At 44.2% G+C, this 22,467-nt stretch overlaps 1 protein-coding gene across 2 annotated transcripts in view; it reads right to left on the reverse strand.

The window, feature by feature from the left end:
• CD48 (CD48 molecule) overlaps window positions 1-22,467 on the reverse strand; it is a 69,393-nt gene that overhangs the window by 14,984 nt on the left and 31,942 nt on the right. Inside the window, exon 2 of one of the 2 annotated variants that reach the window (XM_032260803.1) lies at window positions 3,168-3,294. In XM_032260803.1, the coding sequence (XP_032116694.1) occupies window positions 3,168-3,294 (127 nt within the window). Of the gene's footprint in view, window positions 1-3,055; window positions 3,120-3,167; window positions 3,295-22,467 lie in introns of those variants that run through there. The other variant, XM_032260804.1, reaches the window with a different exon arrangement.

Here is a 22,467-nt window from a genome sequence, read left to right on the forward strand (position 1 = left end):
TCCTAGCATTCTGGCCTGAGCAACTGGGCAAGTGGAGATGCCATTTATAGAGGTGGGGAACAGTCGAGGAGCAGTAGGTTTGGGGAAAGAAGGATTACAGTTGTTGTGTTTTTTTTTAAGTCTGTAAATTTTTTGACAGTCCTCTCAACAGATGATGGACTTTGTGCCCCGTTTCCTTGAACTCGAGTAGGCTTGGTGATGGCCTCAATGAATGGGATACAGCAGAGTGTGACCTGCAAGCTGGCTTAGAAAACACTACGCACCATTTGCCTGTTTCTCTTGGGAGACTTGTGCTGGGTGATGCCAGCCACCCAGCTCTTTGAGTCTCCCTCAGCTCAGGCAGTAGCCCTGTGAGTGAAGAGCCCTGCATGACCCTAGGCCACACCGTGATCTGATTGCAAGCACATGAAAAGCCCTGAGTAAGACATAATGTACAGTCTTCCCCCAGATCTGTGGGCAAAGTAAATCATTGCTATTACTTTAAGCCACGGTATTGTGGCAGCTTGTTAAACAGCAATACATATCGGGAATAGGGATGATGAGTCAAGTTTTAGACGTGTGTCTGGAGAGTCTAGAGAAGATGTTTAAGAGATAGAAATTCAGGTCTTGGCCTCAGGCAACTACTTTGGGCTTAGGAATTTACGTATGCTCTTCCCAGGCTTTCATCTGTATCAGCTTGTGTGCCTGTCATGATTTCAAAGCAATTGCAATTTTTTTTTTTTTTGAGGCGGAGTCTCACTCTGTCACCCAGGCTGGAGTGCAATGGCACCATCTCGGCTCACTGCAACCTCTGCCTCCCAGGTTCAAGCGATTCTCTTGCCTCAGCCTTCTGAGTAGCTGGGATTACAGGCACGTGCCACCACGTCCAGCTAATTTTTGTATTTTTAGTAGAGATGGGGTTTCAACATCTTGACCAGGCTGGTCTTGAACTCCTGACCTAGTGATCCACCTGCCTTGGCCTCCCAAAGTGCTGGGATTACAAGTGTGAGCCACCGCGCCCGGCCCACAAATTTTTTATTTTATTTGATCTTAATAGCAACCCCTTGAAGATATGAGGAACAGATTATTACATCCATTATAGAACTGAGGAAATCGTATTTCTAGTACAATACTATTTCTCCTCTATCCTGCTAAGTATTGTAGGCAGATAGGGAATTGCCTGGTTGTGGAGTGTGCCCTGAATCATTGCCTTGAAACCAAAGAGCCGAGAAATCCAAGTCTGAGGAGAGAAGGAAGAAGAGAGCTAAGGGCTCTTCTCAAACTTTTCCACAGAGGCATCCCTTACTGCAGAGGAGAGAACTACCTCACTTTCCGGGAAGATATGGATGTAGAGTCCAAAAGGAAGTTTTTTGAAGTTGTTCATTCATTTGTTTAACAGTTATATATTGAGCACATGCCATGCCCCAGGCACTGTGCTAAGTTCAGCGGCACAACACTGCACGTGTTTCTGTCCTCAGCAGGTTTAGGAAACAGATGATCACAAACCATATGGAGCCGGAGGTTCCTGTGTGGCCATGTCTTCGGAACACAGTCACAGGCAAACAGTCCAGGAAGAAGTCACATGAAAAAGGAAGCCCAAAAGATAGGCAGGAAGAGAGGGGAGGAAGGAAAATCTAGGTGGAAAGAAGGCATGGACATAAGCCCAGAGGCAAGAGAAAACACCTTTTTTAAGGCAAACTGTAAAATTAAGAGATTTAGACACATTGACCTTCATCAAGATTCCCTGCTAGGAAAAGCATACTTGTAATAAAATGGTTTGGAAGTTAGACCTGTGTGCTCTTAGACGAATTTCTTAGTCTCTCTGAAAGATAATATTCTCATCTGAAAAATGTAGATAATAATAGCCACCTCACTGTTTTCTATGAAAGTTAAATGAAAAAGTATGCAAAATGCCTAACACAATGTCTGACAGACAGTAAATGCTGAATCTGTATTTTACTAACATAGGTTATAGAAATAGATAACCTAACCTCATTCAAAACCAATATCATCCATTCAAAGGATAACATAAGCAGGTGGGGTCTGCATGTTTCAATCAAAGAAGAATCAATGACCAAGATGAAGTCTAGGGATGGTTAACTATCAGAACATTTTCAGTATGCCCAGAGAAAGTCCTGAAATATTCCAGTTCTCACTGGCAACGCTGTTTTTGCCAATAGTTAGATGAATACTTCATGTCAGCCCCCTACTCCCAAGGCCATACCAGTGTCCTATGCATTGAGTCAGCCCCACAGAACCCACACAGCTGTGGACTCACACAGTCATGAACCAAAAGACTGCCAACCTGAGAGGCAGAGTATGTGAGAGCCCATCTTCCACACATTCTATCTCATCTCCCTAAAAGTTACATTCCATCATCATTTTATGCCACGGTGTAACTATCCTATGTTTGTTCATTTTTACTGTTTTACTCATAGTGGTGAGCATTAATGCCCTTTAAAGTAAAAAGACCTGAGTATTTACTTGGAGGAATAGCAAGAAAGTCAAAAGTTTCACTGCTATTTCTTACCTGGCAAAAGAACACAGGAACTGGATGAAGAAAGAGGGTGAGGCAGCTCTAACGGAAAAGGAAAGTTAGCTCTCAGAGGAACGGACCTTAACTCTTAGCAGTCAGATGTGTTAAGATTCCTTTGATCCCGATATACTTCCAGCCTCTTCTAAGACCCTCATTCAGAGACCCCAGGCGGCAATCCTTTCCAAGCTTTTCTTCCTACAGTTCTGATCTATCTTTTATTCGGGTCAATGACATTATCATTTATCTTGGCTCAGAACACAAAGCCTCACATACACAGTGGCCTCCACGAATGCCTAAGGGATTACAGCATGTCGGAACACAAAATGTAGCAGCTTCTTCTTATTCAAAATGCAAAAACAAACACGTTCCCATAACTTCATGGACCACCAACCATGAGACAAAATATGAGGGGCCTATTTCTCCTTCTCCCCAGAGTCCTGCTTCGGTCACATCCCCTTGGGAAAGGAGATGAAGTTCAATTCTTCAGTGCTCAGGAAGGCTCCCTGCCATGTCATGGCCCTGCTACCGGAATGGAAATACCTGCTTTCCAGACCCCAGATCCCGCTTCCAGGGCTGAACCACATCGCATCTCCCCGTTCCCAGCAGACATGCCTTCAGGCACAATCACAGGCAGACGGCTGGTGGAAAGTACCTTGAATGCTGGCAGCGAGGACTAACAGATGCAGCAGTGGCAGTTCCAGAGCCAGATGCCGATCCCAACCTCTGGAGCACATGCTTCCTTCCAGCACTTTCCAGGAATAAAGCAGACAGTGGAGAGCCTGGGGAGAAAAGGATCAGGGCTAAAAAGGGAACCTACCAAATACGGTTAGAGGAAAATACTCACTGAGCTTTTCTCTCCACCCACTACACTTACGTGGAGCCCCAGAAACCAAAACAGGAAGCCTTGTAAATTTTTTTTACTAAGAAACAGAAAGGAAACAGACCAATTTTGTTTGAACGTATATGAGTGCTTTTCCGTAGGGAGAAGATTCATAGTTTCTGCTGGACTCTCATGGGGGCAGTCAGGGCTCAGAAAAGATTAAGGGACTCTGATGGAGAATCTCTGCCTTTGATTTCCAGGCAGGGATTGCTGATTAATTCAGGCGCTAAGACATAGGAGGTACTCACTCAAGCCTGGGTAGGTGTCATTCATAGCAGAAAGTCTGGGAAAGGGAAATCAGACCCACACAGCCCTAGTGCGACATCTCTTACCCTCAGTGCCACCCTCTAGCTTTTCCTCCTTTATGATAATTCACTGTTTGAAGCTTGACATCAGCCTATCCACTGAACATTGGAAGAAAAGTAAGATTACTTGGCCCAAAATAATGGATTCCCCACCTTTGTGGTCTGTATTAGTATGTTCTCACACTGCTAATAAAAACATACCCAGACTTGGTAATTTATAAAGGAAAGGGGGCGTTGTTTTGTTTTGTTTTTGTTTTTGTTGTTGAGACAGAGTCTCGCTCTGTAATCCAGACTGGAGTGCAGTGGTGCAATCTCAGCTCACTGCAACCTCTACCTGCCGGGTCAAGCATCTCTCCTGCCTCAGTCTCCCGAATAGCTGGGATTACAGGCAGGCACCACCATGCCCAACTAATTTTTGTATTTTTAGTAGGGTTTCACCATGTTCGCCCAACTAGTCTCGAACTCCTGACCTCAAGTGATCCACCTGCCTCAGCCTCCTAAAGTGCTGGGGTTACAGGCATAAGCCTGTGTCCAGCCAGGAAAGAGGAAATTGACTCATAGTTCAGCATGGCTGGGGAGGAATCATGAAATCTACAATCACAGCACAAGGGAAAGCCAATACATCCTTCTTCACATGGTGGGAGGAAGGAGAAGCACCAAGCAACAGTGGGGAAAGTCCCTTATAAAACCATCAGATCTGGTAAGATTTCACTCACTGTCACGAGAACAGCATGAGGGTAACGGCTCCCATGATTAAACTACTTCTCACTGGGCCGCTCCCATGACGTGGGGATTATGGGAATTACAATTCAAGGTGGGATTTGGGTGCGGACACAGCCAAATCACATCATGGTCTAAGAAATTTCAAGCCCATTCCTATTGAATCTAGTTATTTGCCCACCCAGGACCCATAGGCAAGCCACAGTTCCTGATATAACACATTTGTAATCATTTTTTGACTGGGGACATTTCTGATGCTTGACATGGAGATGAATAATAAAATGTCTGCTCTCCTCAATCCTCAAACCTGGAGGACATTACGTTAAGTGAAATAAATCAGGCACAGAAAGATAAATACCACATGTTCCCCATCGTATATGGAAGCTTAAAATAAATGAGCTCATAGAAGTAAAGAGTAAAATTGTGCTTATTAGAGGCTGGGAAGGGCAGGGGGGAATGGAGGATGGGGATAAGTTGATTAATGGATACAAAGTTATGGCTAGAGAAGAGGAATCAGTTCCAGTGTTCTGTAGCACTACAGAGTGAATATAGTTAAGAATAATTTATTGTGTATGTTCAAAAAGCTAGAAGAGAGGATTTTGAATGTTCCCAACACAAAGAAATGATCAATGCTTGAGGTGATGGGTATCCTAATTACTTTGACTTGATCATTACACATTGTATACATGTATCAAAATATTACTCTGTACCCCATAAATATGTACAATTATTATATGTCAAGTGAAAATAAATGGAAGAAAAACATAAAGGTGAAAAGAAAGAACCCTGCAAAGCAAAATTGAGGACAGCACCACAATCAAATTCCTCTTGGTCAAATGGGTCACGCTTTGGAACTGTGTATTTTTTCCGGGCAAATTGATGGGACACATTGCTCCTTCAGCAAGAAAAAGATAACATTGTGTTAAATTTTTTTTTAAAGAGACACTGTAAATTAATGTTATATTTTCTTTTTTGGGGTAGGAGGTCACAGGCTCCTGTTCTGTCACCCAGTCTGTAGTGCAGTGACCACTAAGCTTGGCTGATTTTTTTCTTTTTTTGTAGAGATGGGGTCTCACCATGTTGCCCCAGGCTGGTCTTGAACCCCTGAGCTATGGGATCCACACTCAGCCAGTGGCTGGAGCAGGCAGCCTGGGCAACATGGCAAAACCCCAACTCTACTAAAAGTAAGGAAGCGTGCCGTGACCTGCTTCCACCTTAGGCATCAGTGTCTAAATGAGGGAAACACATGGCTTTAAGAAACTCAGAGTTGCCAGCAACTATGGAGCCCCAAGGGGTGCTATAGCTTTTGTCTGGGGAGTCCCAAGGCCTGAGACCCCAAGAAATGTTATAGCTCTCTCTCGTTCCTGCCACCTGCAGCTCGGCAAACGAGGGCATGTCACAGCTCTTATTCAGTCTTGCTGCCTGCAGCTCAGTAAACGGGGGTGTGTCACAGCTCTCAATTGGTCCCAGTGCCCCACAGCTCAGCAAACAGGGACATCTTACAGCTCATTTCTATCAAAGAGTCTGCAATGTGCCTACAAGAAATTGAAAACACATAAGAAACACTATGAGAGTTATGCCAATCTGAAATTAGGAACTCAGAGAATACGGGGTCTTGTGTAGCCCACAAGTGTTCAAGGAGGAGTATGGAACTGAGCTGACGACAGAAGACAGATATTCTGGTAGGTTAAGCAGGGCCTTGCATGCCACAGCGGGCACAGCTTTGGTAGTGCATGAAGAGTGAGAGAAAGCCAAGTCATTCCAACGAATTTTCCCTCCAAAAATTAGAGCAAAGATAGGAACAGGGTATATCTCCCAGGAGACAGAATTGATGAGAACAGGTGGCTAATGTTACAGTAGGTAGTCGGGCAGACATGAGCAGGGCGGGAGAGAGCCTCCCACGCCACCGGTAATGACAGGCAACCATCAGGTGATGGTCAGGCCATTGTTAAAGTGCCTCTCTAAAATAATACTTGGTCGCGGCCAGCACCAAGGAAAGGCAGTCTCCAAATACATAGAAAAATCTGAAACTGGTGATCAGCAGCTTCCCAATAAGATCTCCGGAGTTGTGTGAGTGGGCTCACACGTGCACACTAAGAGGAAAAAGGGCAAGTTTAACTGGTGTTAGCACATTCCTCTAGGAACACTCGGCTGGTAAGAGAAGGACACCTGGCCAGGTATGGTGGCTTATGCCTGTAATTCCAACACTTTGGGAGGCAGAGGCAGATGGATCATTTGAGACCAGGAGTTCCAGACTAGCCTGAGCAACATGGTGAAACTCCATCTCTACTAAAAATACAAAAATTAGCTTGTAATCCCAGCTACTCGGGGCTGAAGCACAAGAACTGCTTGAACCCAGGAGGCGGAGGTTGCAGTGAGCCAAGATCGCGCCACTGCACTCCATCCTGGGAGACAGAGAGAGACTCTGTCTCAAAAACAGACAAAATGGAAGAAGAACGCCTCAAGTGAGCATGCATATAACTCCAGTGAACACACTGCATGTGCGGCCCCTCCCAAGTGCTAGCAGACCACTGTGCACGCAGATAGCCTACCCCAAGGGAAGAATCAAGGGAGAAGGGACGCTAATGTACTTTGGTCCTGTGACTCAGATATGTTCTCTGGCGGTAAGAGATTTCCTCACCTTCTTTGGCTGAAGGCATTCAACCCTCTTATGTGGTTTTCTTCTCCCCTTTGCTTTCCTTCTTACTAACCAACACCTAGAACAATTCCTCTCAGCCTCCCTGGACAGGAGGTTTGCATGAGTCATAGCGCTAAAGCCTGAGACTGGCAATGTCTGGAGCTTCCTCTGTTTTTTCAGCTACTATTGGCTCTTTCCCCAAAACCCGCAATGCCTATTCTTCTGTCTTCTGAAATGGCCTTGCACACCCACTGAACCACCCAGCTCAGGGGCAAGTCTGCCTTTTCTGTTTTCATTTTGCATGCCATGTGACTTCTTAGACACACACCTGTTATTCATGTGTCTATGGCTCTTGCTGTGGCCCATGGCTCTGTCTGTGTTTGCGTAGCAGCAAAGACATGGGCTCCCTTCTGGATATCCCCTGAGATTTACACTTGTTCTCACCCAACCAGCTCAGATGACCACCAACCCTTCTCCTGTCTGCTGGAACATTGCCAGGACAGATACTAATGGGAATCCCAGCTCTGCCAACTCCTTATGACTTACTGTGCCCTTTTTATCCCCATTACGCCCCAGAGCCAAATTTTCTGGTGCCTTCTGGAGCAGTTTGTTCACCTGCAGAGGACCTCACTCTGTGGCCCTTTTAACAACTTGCTTTTTTTGAGGTAGCACCCCTTTGGAAGCAGGGAAAATTCTTCCTTTGCCATTTGTGACTTCTTACTCCAAGCCTTAAGTTCTCCAGAAGTTACTACCTTATGTCAAGAGGGCAAATAAATGTCACCCTCTCAAATCCAAAGGCTGCTGTTTTTGTGAGCACATGAAGACTTTCCATGAGTATCTCCCTCACTTCCTCCTGTAGCCTCCATTTCTCCAATCACTTCTACTTCCTTCACAACATGCACAAAGGCCATCGAGGTCACAGTCAAAGAAAGGGAAGTCCAGCTACTTGCAACAGTGAGCTGAAAAACAGGCTTCTGGGAGGCTGAGGCAGAAGAATTGCTTGAGCCCGAGAGGTGCAGTGAGCCAAGATCATGCCCGGCGCTCCAGCCTGGATGACAGTGAGACTGTGTCTCAAACAAACAAGCAACACAACAGCAGCAACGATAGTCGTCTTACCTTACTTAAGACCTAACAGTCTTACTTACCTAGTAGTAAAGTTACCTACTACTTCTTATCTACTTTAAAAATGTGGGCAATGGGAATCTGAGAAAAGAATCATTTTGTTGCTAGGATGCTCCAAGCAAGAGTCGTTTTAAGGCCCAAGGCCACAGGAGTAAGAGATTCATAGGACAGAGAGGAAGACTGGTCCCAGGCAAACAGATTGCCATTAGAACAGAGATGAAAGCAAGGTTAGGGGCACACGGTGAGACCGGTTTATTCTGGAACCCCAAGGATGAACAGGAGGCCCCCCTGTTCAGTCCAAGGGCATTTCTGCCAAACTAAAAGCATAAGCTTAGGCAAAGCTTCAGACTCTATGGTTCACTGGATAGCCTTAAGTAATTGTTGTAGCATTTTAAAAAATACTTTCTGCTCTTCTGTCAACTTCTGACCCATGGTAATCCGACCCCTGGTATTACCCACATTGGTCCTGTCCTCCTGAAAACAGGTCGGGACTGTCCCTTACCAGTATTCCCCAAAGACTGGTGTGTTATCCTACTCCATGCGTAATTTCAAGGTGACCACGGCAGGGTCACCCCTTGCAGTTTGCTCTGCAGTGATTGCAGAGAAATAAGTATTCAGACAACTACAGCTGAACAGGGCAGGGAGTAGCTCCTCTGAGGGAGTGCTGCTCCAAGATCTGTCCGCCAAGTACTTATTGAGAGGCTTGTTAAACTATAATTCAGACAAACAAGAGACCTCCACCAGGTGGCTTTTTGCAGTCGTGTCATGAGGCACATGTGGCCTTGTTTGTTAGGTCTAGAAGCACCCAAACCATATTCTTGGAGGACGTGCTCAGCTCTCATCACGCATTGCCCTGTTTTCAGGGTCAAGGAGTTATAGTCTCATGCACAAACAACACGCACACAGTGCCTCACTATTTTTTCATGCCTCAACCTCAAATGCCTTGTGCACAAGCTTAAATGTGTTGCTGTGCACCCGCTACACCGGGCACATATTGGAATTGGCAGCAACCCCATGTGCCCAAGTCTTAGCAGGCATGACTGCAGCCACCAGCTACCTGGGTGTGTCAGCAGCCTCAGGATTTTTTGGAACTGCCCTCAACCCTTTGTTTCATTTTGACATCGCTACTTGTCCTTTTTGGTCCATGTCTTCGATATCTAATAACCTGATTTGTGTTCTGTCATCTCCAGGGCATCAAGCTCCACATGATTGTCAGTGAGGAATACGTCCTCTCAACATTCAAGAGTTATCCTTCTACACTAAGCCCTTAGACTGCCCATCAGTAGGACATTTGAAAGAGGCTAAGTCCTGCCCCTTCCTCCGTTGGACCTGGCTGGACACTGCTTTCATGAACCCACAGAGTTGCTCTGCCCTAACAGCTAGCAGGAGGCCAAGACCCACAGAATAACCACTGCTGCCCCTCTGTGAGCAGGGAGCAGTTTACAGAAGACTGACCTTTGTCCATTTTCCTTCCCAAAATTGGGGTACTGGACCCTTGAGGGGGGAAATGTTACAGTAGGTAGTCAGGCAGACATGAGCAGGGCAGGAGAGGCCCCCCTAGGAATGTCAGGTAACCATCAGGTGATGGTCAGACAGTTGATAAGCTGTCTCTCTAAAATAACAAGTAGTCACAGCCAGCGAGAGGAAAGGCAGCCACCCAAATAGATAAAACCAAATCTGAAGCTGGTGATCAGCAGTTTCCCATTAAGATCACAGGAGCTGGGTGAGTGGGCTCACACATGTGTACTAAAAGGCAAAATGGCGGCGTTTAACTGGTGTATCACTTTCCTCTGAGAACACTCAGCTGGTAAGGGAAGAACGCCTCAAGTGAGCATGCGTACAACTCCAGTGAACACCCTGGGCATGAGGCCGCTCCCAAGTGCTAGCAGGCCGCTGCGCATGCAGACAGCCCACCCCAGGGGATGAATCAGAAGGGATGCAAGACCCCGGAAGTACGCCAGCGTATAAAGCGCCAAGTCAAAGGTCAAACAGTGCACTTCGTCTCTCAAGCCACCTGCTTGACCCTCTTCCAAATGAAGTTTTTTAAAAAAATTCCAGCTCCAAAGCTTTTCCATCAGCTTTCACTCCCACTCTAAAACTTACCTTGCTCTCTCCCTCTTCCTTAGGCCCCATGGTTGAATTTTTTCTTCTGAAGAGACAGTAACTGAGGTTACTGCAAACCTATATGAATTCACCACCTCTAACACTAAGACGCAAAAAAGACACCAGCCACCTCTGAGCTCCAGAGTCCAGAGTGTAAAAGAAAATGGAGGTTGAAGAGCCCAGTCAGAGGACTGTACTCCCCCTGTCAGGAGTCTTCAGAAGGTCTACTGCCCCGTGTGTTAGCTCAGACATGTGATGCTTTAGTCAGCAGAGAATAGGAAAACCTATTGTCACCCCCTTAGGACTAGGGCCACTACTATTCCTGGCTGGCTTTTCACGGGTACCAGTGTACCCAAGTGCCCCCATTATTCTAAGAGATATAATGCTTTATTTTACATAATGTTTATATATTTTATATAATGTTTAATTGCTCCCCCCCTTTTCCTTTTTCCTTCCCCCTTGCCCTCTACTTCCTACTTGGCCATTTTGAAATGCAAAATAACCTCTCACCTCCCCCTCACCGGACACTCCCTACAGGGCAAGATCACCTATATGCTCCAAAACGGATCTGTCGATTTGCAGATCAAAGCATGTCCTCATGGAACTCCTACCTTGAGGGGGGTGGGGTTGCCTCACAAAGGCATGTGGAAAACATGCCTATTGGCCGTTTTTACAACTTACTCCTGCCTGGGAAGGCACCAACTCAACTGCTCAGTAATTAACTGCTCAGTAGCAGGGAGACCACCCTGACCTTGACTTTTTGTGCCAAAGGCAAAGTGGCACATTTAAATGAGGACAGTTTGTGCCCTCCCACCAAACTAGTTTCGGAAATAAATTCACTTTTCTTGTGCCAGGCTTCACTCTCGTTAATTGGACTCTGCATGTGGCCAGCAACTAACCTGCTTTTCAGTTACACCAGTAGGGGGCAGTACAACACTGCCTGAGTAGGATCCAGCTTGGCGGCCATTCCGGGGGAGACTAAAAGAACTGGGGGACTCAGGACGATTTCCAGGGTAAATTTTTTTTTTTTTAGATGGAGTTTCGCTCTTGTTACCCAAACTGGAGTGCAATGTCATGATCTCGGTTCACCACAACCTCCGCCTCCCGGGTTCAAGCAATTCTCCTGCCTCAGCCTCCCGAGTAGCTGGGATTACAGGCGTGCACCACCAGCCCAGCTAATTTTGTATTTTTAGTAGAGACGGGGTTTCTCCATGTTGGTCAGGCTGGTCTCGAACTCTCGACCTAAGATGATCCACCCGCCTCAGCCTCCCAAAGCGCTAGGATTACATGTGTGAGCAACCGCACCTGGCTTCCCAAGGTATATTTAACATGTAAGAGGCAACAGAAGAAAGGGATCCTGAAGAGGAAAAGAAAGACAATCAGTCAGATTGAAGCAGGAGTGGCCGTGAACAAACCTTTCCAACACGGAACTGGGAAGGAAAGGGCAGTTTTATTCTGCGGGGAGTCTTGGCAGACTCGCGTCTCAAGAACCGAGCTCCCGACTAGAAAATCCTGGCCTCTTTTAAAGGCTCGCGATCTTAGAGGGTACATGTGAGAGTCGTGATCAATGAGGTAAGTGAGGGGTACATGACTTAGGTGGGGGTCTAATTGTGATTAAGCAAGAACTGTGCCTTCCGGGGAGGATTCCTCCATCCCATGCCTGTGATCTATAGGTAGGATAGGAACGAGGGTGTGGGTTTCATCTGTGACCTCCAGTTCCGTCTAGTGGCACCGGTTTTGTCTCCTCCACTGACCCTGTGCCTTCTATTTTCAACTTTTACTTCTCCTTTTGAAATACAATGCCTTCTGGGTTCAAGTGACTCTCCTGCCTCAGTCTCCCGAGTAGCTGGGATTACAGACACACACAACAGTAACCAGCTAATTTTTGGGGTATTTTTAGTAGAGAAGGGGTTTCACCATGTTGGCCAGGATAGTCTTGATCTCCTGACCTTGTGATCTGCCTGCCTCAGTCTCCCAAAGTGCTGGAATTACAGGCGTGAGCCACCGCGCCCGGCCAGAGGGTTTATTTTTATACTCCTTACTACTCGAAGAACTTGGCTAGTTCAGGAAAATGAGGATATTTTGGTATGACTGAAATAAAGACTGGATAAGGAAAGCAGGTCCAGTTTCCAGACTGGTCCAGATCACTAATGTTTTCGTGTACATGATGAAGGGTTTAGATTTTATTTTGAAGGCTTGTGAAGGGAGGTAATTAAAGGGTTTTGAGATTAGTGATATACTCTGGTTCACGAGTTAAAAAGAACATTCTGGTAAACAGGAGAATGAGACTCCAAGCAAGAGGGGGGACATTCTAAAGGCTATTGGAGGGATCCGGCTAAACAATAATGAAGCCCTTGGCTTCCTTACTGCTCAGCTTGGCTGAAGCAGGGCTGGTGGTGTGAAGGGCAGGGGTTCAAATGAGCAGAACTTGATACCTGGTTGCATATGGGCTAAAGGAAGAGGGGACAGGAAGAGTCTGGTTCCTGGTTTGGGTGGTCAAATCTGTGAATAGGATAAGGGACAAGGTGCGACATCAGAGATGATAAGTTCGGTTTTGAATATGTTAAGATTAACATGTCTAAGAAGCAGATGAATATATGTATCTGGGGCTCAGGAGACAGAGATCTGAGCTATGATGTACCAGCACACAGATAATTATGGCACACAAATTCTTACTCAGAAAGAATATGAAAAGAGGGTTGGGGATGGAATCCGCTGGTAATACTAACCTTTAAGGGATGGCAAAGGATGAGTTTGTGCAAATGAGACTGACAAAGATCTAATAGAAAAGAATAAAGAAAATTAGAGCCTTTTAAAGGAAATTAAAGAACTGGAGGAATTGAGATGTTCATGGTGTTGAGTGCCTGCAGCTTTTACAGGCTAATGACGTAAGAGGCCATGGCTCTACTGGTGTCAAGTATTCCTTTATAGCAAGGCAAACTGAACAAACACGGAACAATGGTGCCGAGGAGTTGGGCATTGCCGTAAAGGTACCTGAAATGTGGAATTGGCTTTGGAACCTGGTAATGGGCAGTGGGAAGAGTCTGCCGGGCCCAGAAGAGGACTAGAAGGTGAAGGAAAGTTTGGGACTTCTTAGAGACTTGGTAAGTGATTATGACCAAAATGCTGACAGAAGTAAGAACAGTGAAGGCCAGGCTAATGAGGTATCAGATGGAAATGAGGAAGTTACTGGAAACTGGAGTTAAAGTCACTCTTGTTACGCCCTAGGAAAGAGCTTGACTGCATTGTATCCATGTCCTAGGAATTTGTGGAAGATTGAACTTAAGAGTGATGACCTAGGGTGTCTGGCAAAAGAAATTTCTAGACAGCAAAGAGTTCAAAGTGTTGTATGGGTACTTCCAACAGCCTGTGATCAGACATGAGAGCAGAGGAGTTACTCAAAGTTGGAATTTATGCTTTTTTTCTTTTTCTTTCTTTCTTTCTTTTTTTTTTTTTTGAGACAGAGTCTCATTCTGTTGCCCAGGCTGGAGTGCAATGGTGCGCTCTCAGCTCACCGCAACCTCTGCCTCCCCGGTTCAAGCAATTCTCCTGCCTCAGTCTCCCAAGTGTGCGCCACCACACCTGGCTAATTTTTTTTTTCTTTTTTTTTTTTGAGTCAGAGTTTCACTCTTGTTACCCAGGCTGGAGTGCAATGGCGCAATCTCAGCTCACCACAACCTCCGCCTCCTGGGCTCAGGCAATTCTCCTGCCTCAGCCTCCTGAGCAGCTGGGACCACAGACACGCGCCACCATGCCCAGCTAATTTTTTGCATTTTTAGTAGAGACGGGGTTTCACCATTTTGACCAGGCTGGTCTCGAACCCCTGACCTCATGATCCGCCCACCTTAGACTCCCAAAGTGCTGGGATTACAGACATGAGCCACTGTGCCTGGCTGGAACTTATATTTTAAAGGGAAGCAGAGCATAAAAATTTGGAAAATTTTTAGCCTGGTCATGTGGTAGAGAGAGTAAACCATTGAGAAACCCTATGTGGGAAGAGAAAAGGATGAAAAACACAATTTGGGGAAATACCAATAATAAGAATGAACATGGAAAATGAAATCAGTGGAGAAAGACAGTAGGAGTGGTGTCGTGGAGAACTAGAAAACGTAAACTTCTGTGGAAGAAATGATAAATGGGTCACATGCCCAAGGTAACCTGGGAAGATGAGGACTAAAAGTAGCCATTAGATTTGGCAACAGGCCATAGCTTTGGTAGCTTGGGAGGGCAGAGGCCTGTCTGTCCTGTATGGGAGAGGAGGAGACAGAAAAAGCAGTTACACTCTTCTCCCAAAGAATCTGATTTCTGCAGGGAGGAAAAGGAGAGCAGCCTCAAGAAGGGTTTTGTTTCTTTTTAAAAATGAAAGTGAGCACGTCGTTTTGATAGCTGCCACCATGGATAGACACCCCTTTTATCTGACGGGCGGAAGCAAGGTCAAGGTGGCTTACATAGATTCCTTCTTCAGGGCAGGCAGGTGACTGACTTTTAGGATTTAAAGCCTCAGTCATACCTGTGGGGTAGGCAAGATCATCAGCTTAGGAAGGGAGATGCAGCGTGATGGTGTATGATGTGTGAGAGCACGCGTGAAGGTCTACACCTGTTACCAAACACCAGGGGTTCAGTCTACGTCCTGCTGCTCATCACACAAAAGGAAGCAATGAGTGTTGCCAAGAAAGAAGGCTTTATTATTTTACTGGTTATATCAATCATAGAAATAAGAGCCATACCTCAAATTTGCCCCTCCCTCTTGACTAAATGCTCTACCATTCTCAGGTAATTTACAAAGAAAAGAGGTGTGTTTGGCTCATAGTTCTGCAGACTGTACAAGAAACATGGTGCCAGCGTCTGCTTCTGGTGGGAGCCTCAGGAATCTTCCATTCATGGTAGAAGGCGAAGGAGGAACAGGCAGCCACATGCAAGACAGAGAGCAAGAGACAGGGAGGAGGAGGTTCCAGTCTCTTTAAACATGTAGATCTTGTGTGAACCAATTATTGCAGGGAGGACAGCAAACCATTCACGAGGGATCCAACCCCGTGACCCAGTCCCCTCCCGCTAGGTCCCACCTCCAACACTAGCATCAATTTCAACATGAAATTTGGAGAGGACATACATTCAAACCATGTCATCTTTGAACTGGCAAATTAATGTTAGAAGTGAGAGAGTTCTGGGGGAATACCCACTAATTTCACATTTGATTAAACTTTGAAGATTCTTTCTGGAGGTTAAGGGAATACAGTGAGAGGTACATTGCCTCCTCCCTTTTTGGATCTTACAGAATTGCAGGCACACTCGATCATCCGAGGTGGGGATTCATAACAAGGGAGTTAAAACCCTCCTTTTCTGTGGTGGTGGCAATGTACTGTAAGAGACTAAATTGCGTTCGGTCGTTTCCCTGTTCTCTTGGTTACCCTCCATCACTTCCATTATTTGAGAAGAACTTTTTATAACTGATTATGCTGTTATATTTTCAGGAGGTAAATTCCTTTCATGATCCAGTAAACATATCGTTTCCCTTTTGTGCTGGTCTGACATCATGCCTTATATCTTAGTTCTTACAGCAGTTGTACCCTACTTCAGACCATTTTGCACGACTTTCTAAACACAGTGTTCTATGGTTTCAGTCCAAGGCCTTCCTTAAGTGCTCAGGGTCAGCATGTGGGGGTCCAGTCACACCAGCCACTGTCCTTGAGACAAGCAAGGAGTAGCCTTCCTTCCTGGAGCTCCCTTCCCAAAGGTCATGCTGCATGATTGGTGAAACCCAGACAGAGAGTGTGAGCAAAGGAGTGTGGAAACCAGAATGCACAGTAGAGGTGTGAGATCTGAAATGGATCTACCACCTCCACCCACTCAGAAGTGACTCGTAGAAACTAGGAAAGTTTAAGAAAAGCACAGTAGACTCATAGTCTACTGAGCTAGACACAGGTGACAGTCAACTTTAGCCCTGCGAGTGAGTAGGAGAGGAACTAAAGCCCCCAGAAGAAAGGGGTGTGCTCCAGCTTCAGGCAGCAAGCCCAAGGTTTCATTGTGCACCGTTATCAGCAGGAGTGTAGACTGTGGCTATGATGCAGCACGGCCACCGCCAAGGAGGGAAACGGTAGTTAATCAGGTCTGTGGCTGGTTTCCGTGGAGCCTCAAGTATTAAACTGTGAAAGTTACATGCATTCTCAGGAAGGCCTTAACACCAATATCAATATTTTACAGTAAATGGGAAGTATTCTATTCAAGATGTCCAAAAGTTGGTTAAATAGTAATTAAAATATATTAGTGGCCAGGCGTGGTCGCTCACACCTTTAATCTCAGCGCTTTGGGAGGCCAAGGTGGGTAGATCACTTGAGCCCAGGAGTTTGAAAACAGCGTGACCAACATAGGGAAATGCCCATCTCTACAAAAAATACACAAGTTAGCCAGGCATAGTGTCACAAGCCTATAGAGTATTCCCCAAGAACTCTCTCACTTCTAACATTAATTTGCAAGTTCAAGGATGATATGGCTTGAAGGTATGTCCCCTCCAAATCTCATACTGAATCCCAGCTATCCAGGAGGCTAAGGTGGGAGGATCCTCTGGGCCTGGGAGGTCAAGGCTGCACTCCAGCCTGGGTGACAGAGCAAGATCCTGTCTCAAAAAAAAAATTATATATACATATATATAATTAATATATATAATTACACATATATATATGTAAGGTATTCAAATGTTCCTGTATTTCTTTTTAGCTTAAAATTTAAAGTTTTCTATATCACGTTTTAATGTCAAGCTTAGTTATTTTATAGAGATAGTTGTTGGCTTGTGTCTGTTTGTTCTGAGAGAGGGTCTTGCCCTGTCACCCAGGCTGGAGTACAGTGGTACAATCACAGCTCAGGACAGACTCGAACTCCTGGACTCAAGTGATCCTTCTCCCCCACCCTCCTGAGTAGCTAAGACTACAAGTGTGCACCATCATAATGAGCTAATTTCTTTTTAAATTTTTCTGTAGAAAGAGGGTCTTATTATGTTGCCCAGACTAGTCTTAAACTCCTGGCCTCAAGTCATCTCCCACCTCAGTCTCCCCAAAGTTGGGACTACAGGTATGATGCATCTAGCCTAAATAATAATTTTAGATGATAACTGAGTGCAAAATCACATTCATAAGAAGGTGACTGCACACTATTCACAATAACAAAGAAATGGAATCAACATAAATGCCCATCAGCAGATAAAGAAAATGTGGTACACATACACCATGAAATACTATGCAGCTATTAAAAAGGATGAGATCAACTGGGTGCAATGGCTCACGCCTGTAACCCCAGCACTTTGGGAGGCTGAGGCAGGCAGATCACCTGAGGTAGGGAGTTCAAGACCAGCCTGACCGACATAGAGAAACACCGTCTCCACTAAAAATACAAAATTAGCCAGGCCTGGTGGCACATGCCTATAATCCCAGCTACTCATGAGGCTGAAGCAGGAGAATCGCTTGAACCCAGGAGGCAGAGGTTGCAGTGAGCCAAAATCATGCCACTGCACTCCAGCCTGGACAACAAGAGCAAAACTCCATCTCAAAAAAAAAAAAAGAAAAAAGGATGAGATTATGTCCTCTGCACAGACATGGATGGAGCTGGAGGCCATTATCCTTAGCAAACTAACACAGGAAGAGAAAACAAGACACCGCATGTTCTCACTTATAAATGGGAGCTAAATGATGAGAACATGTGAACACATAAAGGGGAACAAAACACACTGGGGACTTTTGGAGGGTGGAGGGTAGAAAGAAGGAGAAGATTAAGAAAAACAACTAATGGGTACTAGGCTTAATTCCCTGGTGATGAAATAATCTATACAACAAACCTCATGACACAAGTTTACCTATGTAACAAAACTGCACTTGTATCCCTGAACTTAAAAGTTTAAAAAAAGAGAAGGTAACTGCTACGCTTGCTATAAACATACTCTATGGATGTTCTGAAAAACAAGTGATTATTGAAATGCTATTTTTAAAACTACACTCATTGTAACAGTGCTGTAAGGATGGCTTAAATAAGCAACAACAGTTTCTCAATTTGAGATGACATCAACTCCCCAGCAAGAAAAACAAAAGCATTCTTTTTAGATTTTCTGGGGTTTCTAAATTTTCCCCCACACTCTGCTCTACCGTCACACCAGTCTCACAAAAGATGGAGTCCTGAGGGCCTCAGAAATCAAACTGTTTTGTGCGTCCAATTTTTTTCTCCAAATACAAAGAAGGAAATGCTGGACATCATTCATAGTTACTCAACTTTTATTGCTCAGGACACCCATTTACTCATTTCACGTACGTGTTGAAGGTCTGCTGTATACCAGGCACTGTTCTAGTTACTGGGGACAGGGCAGTGAACGAAGCAGACAAAGTCCATCTTCTGATGCTTCTTAGATTTTAGGATAGCAGATACTAGAGGGAAAAAATAATAATAAGTCAGGGAAGGGAGATAGAGAGTAAAAGATCAGGGAGTGATGTTTTGTAGGGGCACAGGAAGCCCTGTCTGATAGGTGACACTGAGTTGATCTTAAGAAAGTGATAGCCAGCCAGGCCCAGTGGCTCATGCCTGTAATCTCAGCACTTTGGGAGGCCGAGACGGGCGGATCACAAGGTCAAGAGATCGAGACCATCCTGGCCAACATGGTGAAACCCCATCTCTACTAAAAATACAAAACTTAGCTGGGTGTGGTGGTGCGCCCATAGTCCCAGCTACTCAGGAGGTTGAGGCAGGAGAATCGCTTGAACCAGGGAGGGAGAGGTTGCAGTGAGCCGAGATCATGACATTACACTCCAGCCTGAGTGACAGAGAAAAAAAAAAAAAAAAAGAAAGAAAGAAAGAAAAAGAAAGAGATAGCCATATAGCTATCTGGGCGAAGGGCCCTCCTCTAGTGCAAAAACCTTGAACTGTGCTTGGAGTATTCAGGAACATTGAGGTGGTTAGTGTGACAGCTGTGGAATAGGCTAGGGGAAAATGATGTGAGATGACATTAAAAAGGTAGCCAAGAACCATCATACAGGGTCTTGGAGGCCCTGGGAAGAACTTTGCATTTTATTTGAAGTGCTATGGGAGACAAAAGGCAAGCAGAGGAATAACATGATCTGACTTATGTGTTTAAAGAATTGCTTTAGCAGCCTGTGAAAAATACACTATAGAGGACCAAGATAGAGGCAAAAAGATTAGGTAGGTGGCTGTTGCAATAGTGCAGGTGAGAGATGGTAGTGATAAAGGTGGTGAAGGCAATGAGAAGTGATCAGGCTCTGGGCATTTTTTCCAAGGCAAGGTCAATAGAATTTTCTGATGGTTGGATATGGGGATGAGAAAGTGAAGTCATGGGTAATTATACATGTCTGAAAAACCTGAGTGATTGGAGCTGCAGTTCACTGAGTTGAAGAAGGCAGATGGAGGAAGAGGTAGAGGGTAGGCAAGCAGGAGTTTGATTTGGCTCATGTGAAGCTTTAGATGCTTGTTAAATATCCAAATGGAGATGCTGAGTAGGTAGCTGGATATACAAGACTTGAATTCAGGAAAAAGGTGAGGGTTGGAAACAAAATTGAGTATTTCAAACCAAGAGACTGAATGAGATCACCTAAGGAATCAGGATAGATGAACAAAGGAGTAAGTGTAAGGACTGAACCCAGAGACATTTTGCATTGCTGTAAAGGAATACCACGACTGGGTAATTTATAAAGAACAGAGGATTATTTGGCTCATGATTCTGCAAGTTATACAAGAATGGCACCTACATCTGTTCAGCTTCTGGTGAGGGCTTCGGGAAACTTACAATCATGGCAGAAAATAAAGGGGGAACAGGCATGTCACATGGCGAGAGAGGGAGAAAAAGAGAGAAGAGAAGGTACCAGGCTCTTTTAAACAACCAGCTCTCCCATGAGCTCACTTATACCATGGGGGAGGCAACACACCATTCATGAGAGATCTGCCCTCATGACCCAAACACCTCCCACTAAGCCTCATCTCCAACACTGGGGATCACATGAGATTTGGAAGGAACAAATATCCAAACCATATCACTTGGGAAGGAGAGAACTGAGAGAGTAAAGTCTCACAGGCCAAAACGTCTCAAGAAAGAGGGAATGATTAACTACCAAATGTTTTAAATAAAGTTTTAGTTTACAAAGGCAATTACTTTCAAATTCAGCATAGACTTTACTTTCTTTTTCAGTTCTTCTCTAGATGTTTTTTGATGGGGTACCCCCAGGACTTTTCACTGATCTCGTTCCACCCAGTTCAGGCCCCTTTCCATTTCATAATAGTTTTTCTCCATATCTTCCCAGAAACCTTGGCTTGGCAGGAATAAGGAAAGCTGAGACATGAAACAAAAGAATAAAACTGTTTGAATGAAAATGAAATATATGCTCCCAACCCACCTCTAGGTAAATTTATACAGGATATCTACTCTCCATCCTCATTCTGTTTGCCAAGATTTCTAGGATTCATAATCAAGGCACTTTTTACTATTTCTGCCATTGCCACATTTGTACTAGTATGTTGCTCAAATGGATGATACCTCATAATGGAAACATTACTGGATTTAAAGTCATCACAATGTTTTAGTTTCTGTCCTGGCTGTGCTAATAAAATGCTGTGTAATGTTGGGGAAAATGCCTCTCTGGCTCTTAATAAAATGAGGTCAAGATTAGTAAACAAGTTGTCAACCCGTGACACTAGTTAAAAAAATGTCTTCTTTACAATTATGGTCAGATATTATGCTCAATCGCTTCTTATTAGTTCTCATAGTTTGTTTGCAGTTAGATTCCTTTGGATTTTTTATGTCCACAGTGATATGGTCTGAAAATAACAATTATTTGTCTCTCTTTTTCTAATTCAGTTATATCTTATTTATTTTTCTTGTCTCATTGCTTTGGCCAAGACACCAGTTAATTAATAAATACTATCAGTGACCAGAGAAATCATTGTCTTATTCCTGACTTTGATACTATTTCTTCTAAAGGTTCAGCATTAAGTATGATGTTTACTAAAGTTTACTAAAATTTTTTCAAATTATAAATCCATATTTAATTTTATCAAAGCTTTTACTATGTCTTCTGAGATGATCATATGTTGTTTTACATTTAATCAATATGATGGACTATGCTGATAAATTTTTGAAATATTGGCCCATTCTCACATCCATGGGACAAATGCCATTTATTCATTGTATGTTTTTATATGTCAACAGCTTTGATTTGCTAAAGTGTCAGTTAGGATCTTTGCAACTATCTTCATAACAATGCTGGTGTGTAATTTTCTTTTCCTGAATTTGCATGACACTTTTCAAGTGTTGAAAGAAAAGAACTGTCAACCTAAAATTTTATATTCAGGAAGAAGGGTTAAATCAAGATATTCTCAGGTGAAGGAAAACTAAGATAATTTGTTAACAGTAGGCTTATCATAAAAGAGTGCCTATAGAATATCTTGAAACAGAAAGAAATAATTAAAGAAGAAAACTTGAAGGCCGGGTGTGGTGGCTCAGCCTTCAGTAATCCCAGCACTTTGGGAGGCCAAAGTGGGCAAATTACCTGAGATCAGTAGTTCAAGACCAGCCTGGCCAACATGGCAAAACCCAATCTCTACTGAAAATACAAAAAGTAGCTGGGAAGGTGGCATGAGCCTGTAGTCCTAGCTACTTAGGAGGCTGAGGCAGGAGAATCACTTGAACCCAGGTGGTGGAGGTTGCAGTGAGCTGAGATCATACCATCACACTCCAGCCTGGATGACAGAGCAAGACTTCATCCAAAAAAAAAGAAGGAAACTTGAACCATTGAAATAAAGAAATAACAATGAAAAGAGTTAAAATATGGGTAAATATAATAGATTGTCCTTTTCCTCTTGAGTGTTCTGAATTATGTTCAAAAATGGAAGCAAAACTTATAATATTACCTGATATGGTTCTCAATGAATATAGACAACATATTTAAGACAAGTATAAAGATAGAATAATAAAGAAAACTAATATAGGTAAGGATTTTATACCCAGTTGAACTGGTAAAATGTCAACAGCAGTAGATCAAAATTTATGTATGTAGAATGTAATGTGTACAGCAACCACCAAAAAAACTCTTCAAAAAGATCCACTATAGATAAATCAAAATGGGATTATAAAAAATATTCCCGTAACACACAGGATGGCCAGGAAAGTAAAACAGAGGAACAAAACAAACAAACAGAAACC

This window comes from Sapajus apella, unplaced genomic scaffold (assembly GCF_009761245.1).
Source record: "Sapajus apella isolate SASKATOON/1434 unplaced genomic scaffold, GSC_monkey_1.0 scaffold119, whole genome shotgun sequence".
NCBI classification, from domain to species: domain Eukaryota; kingdom Metazoa; phylum Chordata; class Mammalia; order Primates; family Cebidae; genus Sapajus; species Sapajus apella.